Raw genomic sequence first — 15,347 nt, forward strand, 5'->3', positions numbered from 1 at the left:
CTTGGCTTCCTCCATCACTGGAGCAAGCAAGCCTCCTGTTCACTTCAGCTGCCTGGCTGCCAGCCGCCATCTTGGTTGGCAGTTAATTTGCATATTGCCCTGATTAGCCAATGGGAAGCGTGTCGGAGGTACGGTTAATTACCATGTTTGTCTATTATTAGATAGGATAGCTTTAGTCCAGTGGTCGCCGACCAGTGGTCCACGGACCACTGGTTTAAGGAGACCTTTGGAGCAGCAGTTGCCAACACTGGTGGTCCATGAGGTCCGAAGGTTGGCGACTGCTGCTTTAGTCAACTAGTTCTACCTCATAGTCAATACATGCGCCCCCATTTTTCACTTTCTTTAAAAAAGTTCATAACCTTCAGCATAGTAATTCTTGGAGATAATTCTTGGAGGTGCTAACAAATATTTATATACAAATATATTCATCACACTATTAAGAACATGAAAAGTAAGCAACTGAAATAATCAAAACCAGGAAAATGCTACATAAATTGTGGTGTAGCCATATAAAGGACTCATGCAGTCATTCAAAACTAAACCCAAATTTCAAAGCTAAAAAAAACAAAAAAACCTCATGAAAACAGCAAAATTAAGCTGGCAAAAAAAACCAAAACACATAGCTTTGTTCTTTTAGGTTAGCCTTAACACTATAGATATAAATATCACCCTTAAAAGGAAACTTCTCTTCATGAGCTTCTCTTTATAGTAGTGGAGGGTAATAGAGCCATTCTCTAAATTTCTGGCTTAGAATACATGAATTTAAACTTAATAATGTCTTCAAGCTATATACCCAGACAATGATACCTAAACACAGACATAATTTTATAAACATTTTCATAATTTCTGAGTGAAAATATAATTATACATGGATTTTCAAGGAAAAAATATGGCCGTGTTCTGCATGAAATTCAAGCATGTACTTGCAATGTACTAAGCAAAAATTGCAGATATGGCCCCCTTTTCTCTGATAACCACAAAATAAATAGCTCTCCAGGCCGCTTGGAAAGAAGGAACAATTCTACTGAAATAGTTATGAAAAGAGAAAAAAGACTAACTTGCTTGATTTGACACTTACTTAGTGCCCTGTGATTTGTGCATTTCCCTATACTCCTTACACTTATGGGACTAACAGGAAAAAAGTCAATTCATGATCCTAAGCATAGATATTTCTTATAAATATAAAGGATCTCATTAAGGTGACTATTGAAAAAGAAATATGGTGCTCACTAAAAATCACAGACATATCTGAAAGCATTCTGTCATCTTGCCTTGATAAAACTAGAAAACCTGAAAAAAAGCAGCATTCTGCTGTCACTATAGTATGGCTTCTGAACTACTTTAGGCCCTGGCCCATGTGGCTCAGTTGGCTGAGCGTTATCCCTACATGGAGAGGTCGCCTACTCGATTTCCAGTCAGGGCACATTCCTGGGTTGCGGGCTCAATTCCCAGTGAGGGCATGCAGGAGGCAGCCTTTCGATGTTTCTCTCTCTCCCTCCTTTCCTATCTCTCTAAAAAATCAATAAAAACATGTTAAAAAAAAAAAAACTTTCGCCGAAACCGGTTTGGCTCAGTGGATAGAGCGTCAGCCTGCGGACTCAAGGGTTCCGGGTTCGATTCCGGTCAAGGGCATGTACCTGGGTTGCGGGCACATGCCCAGTGGGAGATGTGCAGGAGGCAGCTGATCGATGTTTCTCTCTCATTGATGTTTCTAACTCTCTATCTCTCTCCCTTCCTCTCTGTAAAAAATCAATAAAATATATTTAAAAAAAAAAAATTTTCGCCCTTCATAGCCTTGAAAAGGCTACATTAATACATTATGGAGAAAGAAGGCAAAAGAGGCCAAGGATTAGAACAATGCAATTAGATGCCTGCAAAAGGCAGTCATTTAGCAGGCGTTTCTGTGACCATCCTCATGTAAAATAAATATTTTACGAACCTACACAACGTGTAGAGATTAATGTTCCAAATAAAGTTATGATTGTCTTTCTTTTTCAACATTTGTTCTTATTTTCTAATAAGCCTAAATCTGTTCCTTCCTTGTCAGAAGCCAAAGGCAAAATGTGTTCTCTTCTTCCCAGAAACTTGTAATAAAGCAATGAAAAATAAATCTAAGTCAAATTTCTGACATCTAGTTGAAAATCATGGGCAATTGAACTCAGAATCTCCCTCTAGGCAATCTGTCTCCTTATAAAAACGCCATTTATTTTTATTTATATAGAACATAACTGCAAATGTAGTAACAATCACCAAGTAAGAGTATTATCCAACAGACAGCAGAGGAACTGGCTGGGAGAGAAGATTGCTTTGCCACTCTGAGTTAGATGCATTCATTTATTTAAAAGGATAACAGAGGCAATCTCCCTCCCGGGACCACGCCCATGCCTTTCCCTTCCCCCACCCTACCCTGCACCACCCCCCCAGGCACATTACCCTTAGCTTCCTCACTCCCAAACTCCAAGGGCTCTTCCTTTACCTCTCAAACTTGTTTCCTAAGCCCATTTCTTCTAGGAATTACTTTTTCTACCTCTGTAATTTACCCAATAAATGTTCTCTTACCAAAAAAATAGTAATATATATATATAAGGATAACAAATAAAAGAAAAAATAATGTGCAGATCCATATAAAAATCTATTTACAAGCCAAGGGGGGGTGGGGGGAGGTCTAATCTTGGAGTTCATACTGCTAAGAGTTTGGGATTCTGATTTTCTTTCCTTCAGTCTGGAACACACAAAAAACAAATTAATAGAGACTATGCTAAAGAAATCTGATCACAGAGATTTAAAATAATTTATTTAGCAATATGTCAAAAACTGAAAAGGGAATCTGGGCCTTTTTCTAACAAAGTTCCTTTTCAATACTCCTTGAGTCAATAAAACCTAAATTGTCATTTCGGTTGTAGAAGTAGAGAAAGATTCATGCATGTGCCAAGTCTTCAATAAATATCTGTAAGTCTGGCCAGTGTGGCTCAGTGGTTGAGCGTCGACATATGAACCAGTTCAATTCCAGGTCAGGGCACATTTCTGGGTTTCGGGCTCCCCTATAGTAGGGGGCATGCAGGAGGCAGGCCATCAATGATTCTCTCTCATCACTGATGTTTCTATCTCTCCCTCTCCCTTCCTCTCTGAAATCAATAAAAATATTTTTTTTTAAATATATATCTGGTCCTAGCTGGTTTGGCTCAGTGGATAGAGCGTCAGCCTGCAGACTGAAAGGTCCCAGGTTCAATTCCGGTCAAGGGCACATGCCCCGGTTTCAGGCTCAATCCCCAGTAGGGGACGTGCAGGCAGCAGCCGATCAATGATTCTCTCTCATTGATGTTTCTCTCCCTCTCCCTTTCTCTCTGAAATCAATAAAAATATATTTTAAAAAAATAATATATATCTGTTAATTAAGTGGATGGAAGCGAAATGAAACATGCCATCTCTTCACCATTTCTGTAATGAATCAGATATCCAATACATACTTCAGTATGCAGGAAAGCTCCCCACAACAGATAATTATTTGGATTTGGCTCAATAAGTCAATAATGCAGAGGTTAGAAACCCTGCCATAGCCTATCAGAAGAGAATTTGGTGGATGTCCAGACATCCCTTGTTCTAATATTCATCTCACCTACTAGATGCCACAGTACCCAACAGTTGTGATGAACAAAAATGTTTCCAGATACTGCTAAAGGTCCCCTAGGAGGCAACATCATCCTTGATTGAGAGGCACTGATTTATGGCAAGATGAAGAAATACAAGATAAGTAACAATAGCTACCAAGACTTATAAGTAGTAACTGAACAGCTATTCATAACAAATTGGACAGCTAGACCCTAGGTACCGATAATGGATTATGGCAATTTTGTCAACTTTGTAAAAAGTTCATTTGTCCCTTATTATTAAACAATTTTACTAATGATTCAGAAAGAAACACAAAAACAGGTTTAGCAAATTTGTAGAAGATATGAAGTCACATGATATAAAAAAAATAAGTGGATGAGAGACATTGAAAGAACTACTGGGTTCTTCCACAGGGAAGCTTTGTACAATCTTAAACTGAAAATTGCTTTTTTTACTCTAGTAATGTGTGACTTAGGTACTTTAAAATAATATTAATCTAAAGACTTTACTCATCCTCAAAAATGCTAAACTAGTTTCTTTTCTACAGAGTTTTAGCCCACAATCAACAATAATTTTTGAACAAGTACAGTCAAAGAAATATAATACACAGTGCTTAGTTTCCTCTCACTTCGAATTTTTCTCTCAATAACTCCAGGTTTCCCTGAAAACATCTAAGAAAAACTCTCTACCCTACAGAGAATCCATTCCTATTTGTCTGTACACAAAACTGAATGTCCCTAAAAACTAGCAAAAAGAATGCTACACACACATCCCCAATAATATTTTCTGCTACTATTTTCCCCAAGTCACAGGTCACTGATATTACATAGTAACCTGGAGAACACATTTCTAATTTTTTCCCATTTAGCATCAAGATCACTAACTGCCTCTGGAATTACATACTATTAAGATGACCAGTCATAAACAATTCTCAACACAGGGAAAACCCCCATCATTTTCAACCAAACGCCAGCCCTTGATGAAACTGGATAGTAAAAGGTCATCTTTGCCAAACAAAACTCAAGGTCTCTCACTTCATTAAACAGGTAAAAGTAAAAATATTTACCTAGTACAACAGTATTCGGTTTTTACCAACCCACAAAATCTTTTTACTAGAGTCGATGGTTAGCTATGAAGATATTTATCAGCAGTTTTTTCCTTTTCCTGTATTTGGGAGATTAATATAGTTAGGTACTTTAAAAATCAATAAATAGTGCAAGATAGATTTAATCAAATAAAATGGTGAAAAATATGTCATGGAACTAAATGAAAAGCCTAAAGATCTGTACAATAAGATAGCCTAAAGAACTGTATAATAATATAAACAAAAACACTTAAACTAGGTTATTTTCTAAATTAAGGTGATTTCCTAAATATGTTCCTCATTGTTTATAAAACACTATGCAATAGATATAAAATTCAAGCCAAATATGTAATTTTAAATTTTCTCATAAAGTTTTCACATTCAAGTTTTTTAAAAGGGTGAAATTAATTTTAATAATATACTTTACTTAACCCAATATAGCCAAATTATCACTTCAATATGTAATCAATACAAAAAAAAAGATAATTTATCTTTTTTTATACTATGTCCTTGAAATCTGTATTTTACACTAAAACCACTCTCGATTTGGTTTAATCACATTTCAAGTGTGCAATAACCACATTTAATTAGCAGTCCCCGTACTGGACAATGCATATAACATAAATGACGTGAGTCAAATACAATTTCTAAATTTCTAAAGCACTATTATATAATCAAGAGAGCCCTAAGTACTTAAGCAAAAGCAAAATGTCTTCAGCATAGTCTTTAAGGGCAGATATAGGCATACAATAAAATCAAACAAAAATAACAATTAATATTTATTGAGCATTTACTATGTGCCAGACACTATTTTAAGGCATTATCTTACTTGATCATCACAAAGGCCTTTGAATTGGGTACTAGTAATGTCAGCATTTTACAAATGAGAAAATTAAGACACAGGGAAGGTGAACGAAGATTTAACCTAGGCAGTCTGACTCAGGGGCTATGCTCTTTTAAACACTACACCTGCTATGCTGCAAGAAAAATACCCAAAATAACAAAAGTTGGTGTATAAATATGGAATAAAACAGCAAAAATTCTTTCTTTGGGAATTAACAGGTTTTAAAGCTGAATCATGTCACATAACCCTTTTCCACAAGAAGATCCAATCTCCAACTAATACAATTTTAAATTAGAATTTTTATTTTTAAATAATTATCACCACAAATATTTTTTAACTTTATACTGGTAATCTGAATATTTATTTATGATGCAGTACTAACGCTTAACAAAAAGTGAAGAATAATAAAAGAATTATTTTAAGTTCAAGAACATTCCAGTTTGTGTATTAATTTCAAGAGGCTGCACTCTGTTATTGAAATTCATTATATTTCTAATTTTATTATACTAGTTATATTGTAGACTTCTTTTTAACAGTTTCATTCTCTTTTACATAGGAAAGGAAAAGAGCTTATCTTCTCTCATTCACCTATCATATCAAGGAATAAAAAAGTATGAGAAGATAAAACAGGCAAGAAAAGAGCTAGCTTCTTTCCTAATTCTCAATTCAAAGAAAAAGCAGAAAACTATGTAATATTGAACATCATATTAGATGGGTACAAGGTACCCCAAGATTTTTAGCTAAAGCAAGGGACACTGCTCACTTTCACCTGTCCATGCAATCAGCAGAATGACGTAAACACTGCCTAATGTTTATAAAAATTTCAGATAAAATGCTGGACATCTCTTTAGAAATAATATTCAAAAATACCTGGTCTGAAATAAACAATCACATGTTAAAGAAAATCTGTGCTGAGAGCTTAAGGTGTCTGACCCTTCTGTGTACCTAAAATCACCCGATAGCGACAGCCTTGACCCAGAGTTGAAGGCCATGGCTGTCTGCTCACTAACCATGATGTCTCTGGAAAGCTTGATCACACCACCTTCAGTTACTTAATAAACCTATCAACATACTGTTTTTAGAATCCCTCCCACATATTCAAAACTTCACCAAGGTAGCCGGGCGGGGGAACCTCTTAATGCAAGAGTTCATTTACACAATGTACCTGAGCAGATATTTAGCAATAGAACAAAAAGGTTAAAGAGTTAATCTGCCATCTGCCATAATGAAGAAATAACTCAGCTAACCAAAAATTTTACAAGCAATATATTCCCATCACATACATTTTGTCTTTGATCTGAAGAACTTTATCAAATAAATTGTCTCAGAGAACTTACAAAGCTAATCTGTGTACTTCTTTAGTTTTTGTTTTTGTTTTTTCCTTTGACTGCCTACATGTCAGTCACTAGGTCTGGCCCTTTTATATCTATCACCCTATTAAGTCTTCCCAACAAGTCTATGCAATCAGTGTTTCTGCTTTAAAGAAAGGGAGACAGACTTACTGAGCATTAGCTCAAAGTCACACAGCTGTTAAAAGGGAGCCAAGGATGTACTCTCCGGGCAGAGCTTCTGACCTTCCAGTATCGGGTTCCTTCTACAACACACAATGTTTTTTCCTATTTCATTCCCTGTTTACTGAACAATTTATCTACCATGTGTACCTTCATACTCTCAAATAATGGCCCTTACATGTAAGCAAAGTTTTAATGTTACTCATACCTCTACAAACCTTGACCTTTATTTGCAAATTCCAATGAGAAGCACAAGAACATAACACACACTGCTTCTCTCTAAAACATTAAACACATCCAGTATCCTTACCTGTTTCTGAAATGTACGTAACAGGATCCTGCCGCAGAATTTTACCAGGCTTAGACAATGGCAATTTTTCTGGTTGCTTTTTGGCATTTTTCACCTGTACTGTCTCCTCTGACTCTGAATCTGTACATGAGAGGAAAATTAAACAAAACATTGAAAGAAATGTAATACAGTGTGTTTTTAAAGTGATTATTGTTAACCAATTTCTCAGGGTCATCCCTTTTGAAGCACATCTCGTCTGTAATTCTCACAGGTTACTTCTACCCAGTGGTAAGCCTTTTATTAGTTTTCTACTGCTATGGTCACAAACTTAGTAGCTCAAGGCAACACAACGTTTTTATCTTACCTTTCTGTAGAAATCTGAGCCTCACTGGACTAAAATCAAAGTGTCAGCAGGACTGATTCCTTTCTGAATACTCTAGGGAAGAATCTACTTCCTTGCCTTTTCCAGTATCCAGTGCCTGCAAGCATTCCTTGGCTCATGGCCCCCTTCTCCATCTTCAAAGCCAGCAATATTAGGCAAAGTGCTTCTCATGCTGCCATCTCTCTGGTTCTCTGACCTTCCAGTCAATCTCTCTTTAACTCTCTTCTCCTGCTTCCCTCTTCCTTGTGACTACATTGGGCCCTCCCAGATAATCCAAGACAATCTCTCTAATTTAAGGCCATGTGATTAACAACTTTAATGCAACCTACTACTTTAATTTCCCTTTGCCATGTAAACTAGGTTCCATGAATTAGGGCACACATCTTTGGGGACCATTATTCTGTCTACCACCACCTAGTCACCCAGAGCCCTTAAATATAAATCAGGACAAAGTGTAAGTACCCAGTATAGTGCCTAGCACAAAATAAGTGTTTCATGAACGTTAGTGTCCTTCCTCTTCATCGTGCATTTAGAAATCATATCTCATACTACTCTATATTGTATCCAAAAATTAAACTTCCAGTTTCTAAAAACAGATGGAAACTCATGGGAAATGGGGATATGTACTTCTTTCAAATTTCTTATGCCCTGGTTGGATGGCTCAGTTGGTTGGGGCATCATCCCATACACCAGTGGTTCTCAACCTTCTGGCCCTTTAAATACAGTTCCTCGTGTTGTGACCCAACCATAAAATTATTTTCGTTGCTACTTCATAACTGTAATGTTGCTACTGTTATGAATCGTAATGTAAATATCTGATATGCAGGATGGTCTTAGGCGACCCCTGTGAAAGGGTCATTCGACCGCCAAAGGGGTCGCGACCCACAGGTTGAGAACCGCTGCCATACACCGGAAAGGTTACAAGTTCCATTCCCCGTCCAGGCATGTACAGGAGGCAACTGACTGATGTTTCTCTCTCTAAAATCAATAAAAAATATCCTCGAGCGAGGATTTTAAAAAAATTTTCTTACAATATACAGCAGTAAGACTCAATAATCACACAAGTACTTTTAGAATTGAGTCCAAGTTCTTTGTCGTCACTGTTAAAATCCTGACAATCTATAAATGCTTCCTTAGGTTACATTTTTAATTTTAGAGTTCACACCAGATGGATCTTCTCCACAAAGCAAAACCTAATACCTTCTGAGTCCTACCATTATTTAAAGATATAAAAGGCACGCATAAAGATTCATATTCCCTATCTTAAAATTATATTCAAAGAAAAACTTTACAATTGTGTTTGTCCTATTTTAACAAAAAAGGACAAGCTCAAAAGCACAAAAATTAAATTTTAGATCTCTGTTTCTAAAGCAATATTCTAAGGCACTATTTTTCAAGTTAAGCTTCTCAGAACCTTAGCTGGACAAGAAGGTGATATATTTTAAAATAATATAGTCAAAGTAATTGGAGACATGCTATATATACTATACATAATATATCCCTCTCTAAGAAAAATCTCTAATGCATTAATATAGATAGGCTCTGATAAAGTCTGCAGTATAATAAAATTGTTTTTTACTGTATCAAGCACAGAGCCTTCTCACACGAGCACCTATTACCATCACAGAGAGCTGTGTGTCTCAGAACATCAGTTTGAAAAATTCTGTTCTAAGGGATAGAAAATAATTTTAAAACTTGAAAGCTCCTCAAAAGAAATATTACCTGAATCATAGATGATCCTCTTTTTCCTGTTTGGTTGCTTCTGTTTAGAGTCATCATCTTTACAAGAACTATTTACCTATAAACATCACAGTATAATTAGAACACAAAGAAGCCTATATAACTTAGTATTTTCCTCATTAGATTTAGGCTCAGTGCTTCTCAACTAGAAGAAATTGTGTCCCCAGGAGAGAGTTTTGTTTGGCAGCGGCAGGGGAGGGGAGGCTAGGTTTAGTGGCATCTAATGGGTAGACTAGAGATGTTACTAAACATCCTATAATGCACAGGACTGTCATCCACCAAAAGAATTATCCAGCCCTAAGGGGTTTGGCCCAGTGGATAGAGCGTCGGCCTGCAGACTGAAAGGTCCCAGGTTCGATTCCAGTCAAGGGCATGTACCTTGGTTGTGGGCACATCCCCAGTAGAGGGTGTGCAGGAGGCAGCTAATTGATGTTTCTCTCTCATCCATGTTTCTAACTCTCTATCCCTCTCCCTTCTTCTCTGTAAAAAATCAATAAAACATATTTTTTTAATTAAAAAAAAGAATTATCCAGCCCAAAATGTTAATAATGCAATGATTAGGCTAAAGAATAGGCCAGACAATAATTGCATCAGATGGAAAAGAAAAAGTTATAGAAAAGCTATATTACTTTTCAGCTCCACTTTCAACACTAATCTGTGTATAATAAAGAGTAAAAGGATGTCAGATATTACAAAGCATAAATAAAATTAAATAAAACCAGGGGAAAAGGTATTGTTTACAAGTTACTTATACATCACATCTCTAACATATTCAAATTTTCCCAAAAAGCAGACAGGAAAAAACTGACTATAATCAATTATAAGGTAGGATTCTATTTCTAGCCCTTATAATAAAACATCAAAAGTATAAAAATAACCCACTAACTTGCAAGGAAATGAGAAGAATAAACCATTATAATCCAAATACACCACTGGACTAGAGAACAGAAGCAATTACTATAACTCAACAGTAAGAGAAGTGGGTATCCAAGAAGGGAGAGAGCCACAGAAGGAAAGTCCAAATCCTTTCAATAAACTTAGCCCAAGTCTGGGACTATCTTCTAAAATATGTATGCATGAAACAACTCCAAGTGTCCAGCTAACATTAAAAGAATTGAACAAAAATTTCAGCTGTTGCCCATCACAGGGAATACAAGAGTCTGGAGTTTGAGTTTGGCAAAGTTAACTAACTGCCTGCTAAATCAGAAGAATCCAAAGTACCTACACTATATCATTCACGATGTCCATGGTGAAAACCAGCAGGATACAAAGAAATAGGAAATGTAGCAATGATTGTCAATTTTATGTATCAACTTGACTGGGCCACAAGATGCCCAGATATTCTGAGTGTTTTTGTGAGTTAAGTTTTGGGATAAGTTTAACATTTAATGTGATAGAGTAAGGCAGATTGCTCTCCCTAATGTGGGTGGGTCTCACCCCGTCAGCTGAAGGCCTGAAGAAAACAAAAGGCTGACCCTCTCCTAAATATAAAATTCTTCTTCTTTTGTGACTGTTTTCAAGCTGAAACATCAGTTTGTCCTGCTTTCAGACCTAAACTGAAATAGGCTCTTCCTGGGTCTCAAGCCTGCCAGCCTTCAGATTGGGATAACACCACTGGCAATCCTGATTTACAGGCCTTTGGACTCAGAGTTGAACCTCACCATCAACTATTCTGAGTCTCCACTTGTCAACTGTAGGTCTTGGGACCTGTCAGCCCGTATAATCAAGGGAGTCAATTCTTTATAATAAATCTCTTTACAAATACACACACACACACCTTACTGGTTCTGTTTCTCTGAAGAACCCTAATACCGATTTTGTTACTGAGAAATAGAGTACTGCTATAACAAATATCTAAAATATGGAAGTGACTTTGCAACTAGGTAATGGTGGAGGCTAGAGGAGTTTTGAGGTACATGCTTAAAAAAGCCTAGACTGCTGGGAAGAGACTGTTGGTAAAAATATGGACATTACAAGTGATTCTGGTCTGACCAGGGTGGCTCAGTGGTTGAGCATCAACCTATGAATCAGGAGGTCACAGTTCCATTCCCAGTCAGGGCACATGCCCGGGTTGCGGACTCTATCCCCAGTGGAGGGCATGCTGGAGGCAGCCAATCAATGACTCTCTCTCATCATTGATGTTTGTATCTCTCTCCTCCCTTCCTCTCTAAAATCAATAAATATATATTGTTTTAAAAAAGTGATTCTGGCAAAGTGTCAGGGATAAAAGGTGAGAACTATAGAAAAAGCCTCTATCATCTTAGAGAATATATGTATCATCATGAACATAATGCTGGTAGAAATATAAACATTAAAGGTCATTCTAATAAGGTCTTAGGCAAAAATGAGGTTATTGGAAACTGTAGGAAAGGTGATCTGTGTCATTCATATATATATAAAAAGCCTAAGCGACCGTTATGATGGAACAACCAGAATGACTGGAACGACTGGTCTGGTCGTTATGACGTGCACTGACCACCAGGGGTCAGATGCGCAACTCAGGAGCTGCCCCCAGCCCACAGGCCCCGATCTCCAATGGGGCCTGCTGGCCAATCTCCTGGTTCCTCCCCCTGGCCGACAGGCCCAATCACCTGATCGGGGCCAGGCCCCTGGGCTGGGATGGGAAACCGGGGGTTGGTGGTGGTGTACGCAGCCCCTTTCCCAGGGGGCCGAGGGCCGGCTCCCTCCTTGGGGCTGGCGTCCAACCTCCCAGGTCCCTTCCCCCACCACTCCCGCCCTCCGGCAAGCCATGATCAGCCCACTGTCCACCTACCACGGTGGTGGTTGGGCCCTCCCCCTGGGCAACAGGTCCCGATTGCCCTATCGGGGCCAGGCCCCAGGCTGAGATGGGGAACCGGGGGTGGGTGGCGGTGGACGCAGACAGCGAGGGAAGGGGGGGGGAAGCAGGGAGGCAGGAAGGCAGGGAACCGTGTGGTGGCAGCAAGGGAGGGGGGGCAGGGAGGCAGGGAGGCAGGGAACCTGATGGGTCCTGATCGCTGGCCAGGCCTAGGGACCCCACCCATGCACGAATTTCATGCACTGGGCCTCTAGTCTATATATATAAAAGCTAAGCAACCAGAACGACCTGTCAACCAGTCACTATGACATGCACTGACCACCAGGGGGCAGACGCTCAATGCATGAGCTGCCCCTGGTTGTCAGTGCACTCCACAGCCAACCTCCCACAGCCCCTCCCCTGCTGGCCAACCTCCCGTGGTGACTCCCCCCAGCCGGCCGGCCCACCCCAGATGGCCCTGATCGCCGGCCAGGCTGAAGGACCCCACCCATGGATGAATTTGTGCACCGGGCCTCTAGTTAAATGATAAAACTCTTGCCCAAGGAGGACAGGCAAAAAAAATAAAGCTTTCCAAAGCCCTTTCCTCACCAGAAGTCCAATACCATTCACCTGGGTATAGGGACTCATGTCTCTCTATGAGCAAACTTTGGTCTTAAAACAAAGTTTTTACAACTGAAAAGTGTTCCATCTCTACCTCAGGAAAGCATATGAATTCAATAAGCCATATTAATTAGAAATAAATACTAGCTCATTACTTTTCTTCTTCCACTGCTAAATGAGTTGAAATCTGTATTTACTCAAGGCTCCCTCAAGTCCTATCAAGTCTAGGAACTGAACTGATTTAACCTTTCGTACAATTCTAAATTGTATTTGGAAAACTTACCTTGATTTCCTTTATTCCTTTCTTTGCTTTTGAAGTTTCTTCAGCAGACTTTGTTTTCTCATTCTTCTTTATTGTTTCACTTGCAGATTTCTTTCCACTTGGTATAACCCCAAAGAATTTCCGAATATCCTAAAAGCAAAAAAGATTCATAAGTAAACATTAACTGCATAAAATTCTAATTTCAATTGTAAAAAGGGACACCTCTATACACACACTGGTTTACCTTGAGTAATTTCTTTTTTGTTAAATATATTTTTATTTATTTCAGAGAGTCAGGGAAAGGGAGATATAGAAACACCAAAGATGAGAAAGAATCACTGATCGACTACCTCCTACACGCCCCCACTGGGGATTGAGCCCACAACCCAGGCATGTGCCCTGACTGGGAATCAAATGTTTCATAGGTCAATGCTCAACCACTGAGCCACGCCAGCCAGGTGAGTAAATGCTCAACCACTGAGCCACGCCAGCCAGGTGAGTAATTTCATTATGGTGACATAGTTCCATGTGTAGCAGCATTCTTTTTATATGCAAAAGTGAACTGATAAAATTACCTGAGTTAAAAATGATTTGCCTAATGAAAAACAGTATTAATTCTAAGAATAGGGCCAAAAATAAGCAAGTGAAATTTTTGTTAACAATAGCACAATTACTAAAGTAGCAAGTAATAGGTATTTATTGTTCAGTCATGCACATACTCAGCTCACCATACCAGGCACAGTAGCAAAGAAGATGAAGAGTTGAAAAATATAATCCTTGCCCACAGGATTTACAATCCAGTTTGAAAGAAGAATAACCATAACAACCCTGATCATTTAAGACTTTAAGAACTTTGAGATTGTTTTCCTTTATATGAGTTTTCCAAGTTCTGAAGAAAAAAATTTTGATGCTTATTACAATATTCTCTTTAATTACTCTACCCCCCTCCCAGTGTTACACTGTATAATTTAATCATACAAACATTTACAATGTAATTTATAATTAAAATCACTTCATTTTCTTATCTTATCCATACATATTCTTCCCTACCCTTTTAGATTTTAGCTTTGAATCAAAAAGCCTTGGTGCAAATCTTTAATTTACTGTCGACTATCTGTGTGTGACCCTGGGCAAGTTACTTTAATTTATAAGTCTGTTTCTCATCAGTAAAAATAGAATTAATACCTATTTTATGAGAATTAATTATAGCATCTATCACAATTTTGGCTCAATAAAAAGCTTCCCTTCCCCTCCTTTATGAACTATTATCCCTTTATACCCTGTAACATCTCCATTTACAGATCTCTACTCATAGTCAAGGGTATCGGGAACACAAAATAATGAGAACCTAGGATCTGAATTCCAACGAACTAGGTTCAAGAACCAATTGTACCTTCTTCCCTCTTCTTATTCTTGATGATTATAATTCTGAATTTTCAAATCCTTTTTACCTGTTTCAACCTATCTCTCTTTATTGTAGTGAGGAAAATGCCTGTAAAATTATTTTGTGAAGTATAAGAAAGTTAATTATTTCCTACACAAGAGGCCCGGTGCACGAAATTCATGCATGGGGGGGGGAGGGGTGTGTACCTCAGCCCAGCCTGCACCCTCTCCAATCTGTGACCCCTTGAGGGATGTCCGATTGCCCGGTGGGATCGGGCCTAAATGGGCAGTCGGACATCCCTTTCACAATCCAGAACTGCTGGCTCCCAACCGCTCTCCTGCCTGCCTGCCCAATTGCCCCAACCACTTCTGCCTGCCAGCCTGATCACCCCCTAACCACTCCCCTGACAGCCTGATCAAAACTTAACTGCTCCCCAGCTGGCCAGATTGCCCCTAACTGCCTTCCCCTGCTCAAGGGAGAGAAAAACACGCAGTGGAGGCCAGGAGCCTGAGAGATCAACACAGAGGGGCGCCTGCTCCAAGCCTCCACGGTGTGGCTGGGGGCAGGCCCCCAGCAGACAGACAGACACACACACACACACACACACACACACACACACACACACACACACACACACACACACACAGGACGCCTGCTCCGAGCCTCTGCTGCCAGACTATGGCCATCAGTAGGACATCCACTGAGGGCTCCCGGACTGTGAGAGGGGCAGGTTGGGCTGTGGGAACCCCACCCCCCAGTGTATGAATTTCATGCACCGGGCCTCTAGTATGTAATACTTTCAACAATAAAGAATTATTTAAAAGAGGAGGAGGAGGAGGAGGAGG

General features: G+C 39.0%; 1 protein-coding gene across 5 annotated transcripts in view; it reads right to left on the reverse strand.

Moving 5' to 3' along the window:
• Nucleotides 1–15,347, reverse strand: part of RFC1 (replication factor C (activator 1) 1, 145kDa) — a 75,954-nt gene that overhangs the window by 43,980 nt on the left and 16,627 nt on the right. For 4 of the 5 annotated variants that reach the window (XM_014548670.1, XM_014548674.1, XM_014548673.1 and 1 more), the window contains exons 2-4: nt 13,140–13,268; nt 9,442–9,517; nt 7,359–7,478 (exon numbers count right to left, since the gene is read on the reverse strand). In XM_014548670.1, the coding sequence (XP_014404156.1) occupies nt 7,359–7,478; nt 9,442–9,517; nt 13,140–13,268 (325 nt within the window). Of the gene's footprint in view, nt 1–4,675; nt 4,750–7,358; nt 7,479–9,441; nt 9,518–13,139; nt 13,269–15,347 lie in introns of those variants that run through there. The other variant, XM_014548675.1, reaches the window with a different exon arrangement.

Source organism: Myotis brandtii, unplaced genomic scaffold (genome assembly GCF_000412655.1).
Source record: "Myotis brandtii unplaced genomic scaffold, ASM41265v1 scaffold520, whole genome shotgun sequence".
NCBI lineage: Eukaryota > Metazoa > Chordata > Mammalia > Chiroptera > Vespertilionidae > Myotis > Myotis brandtii.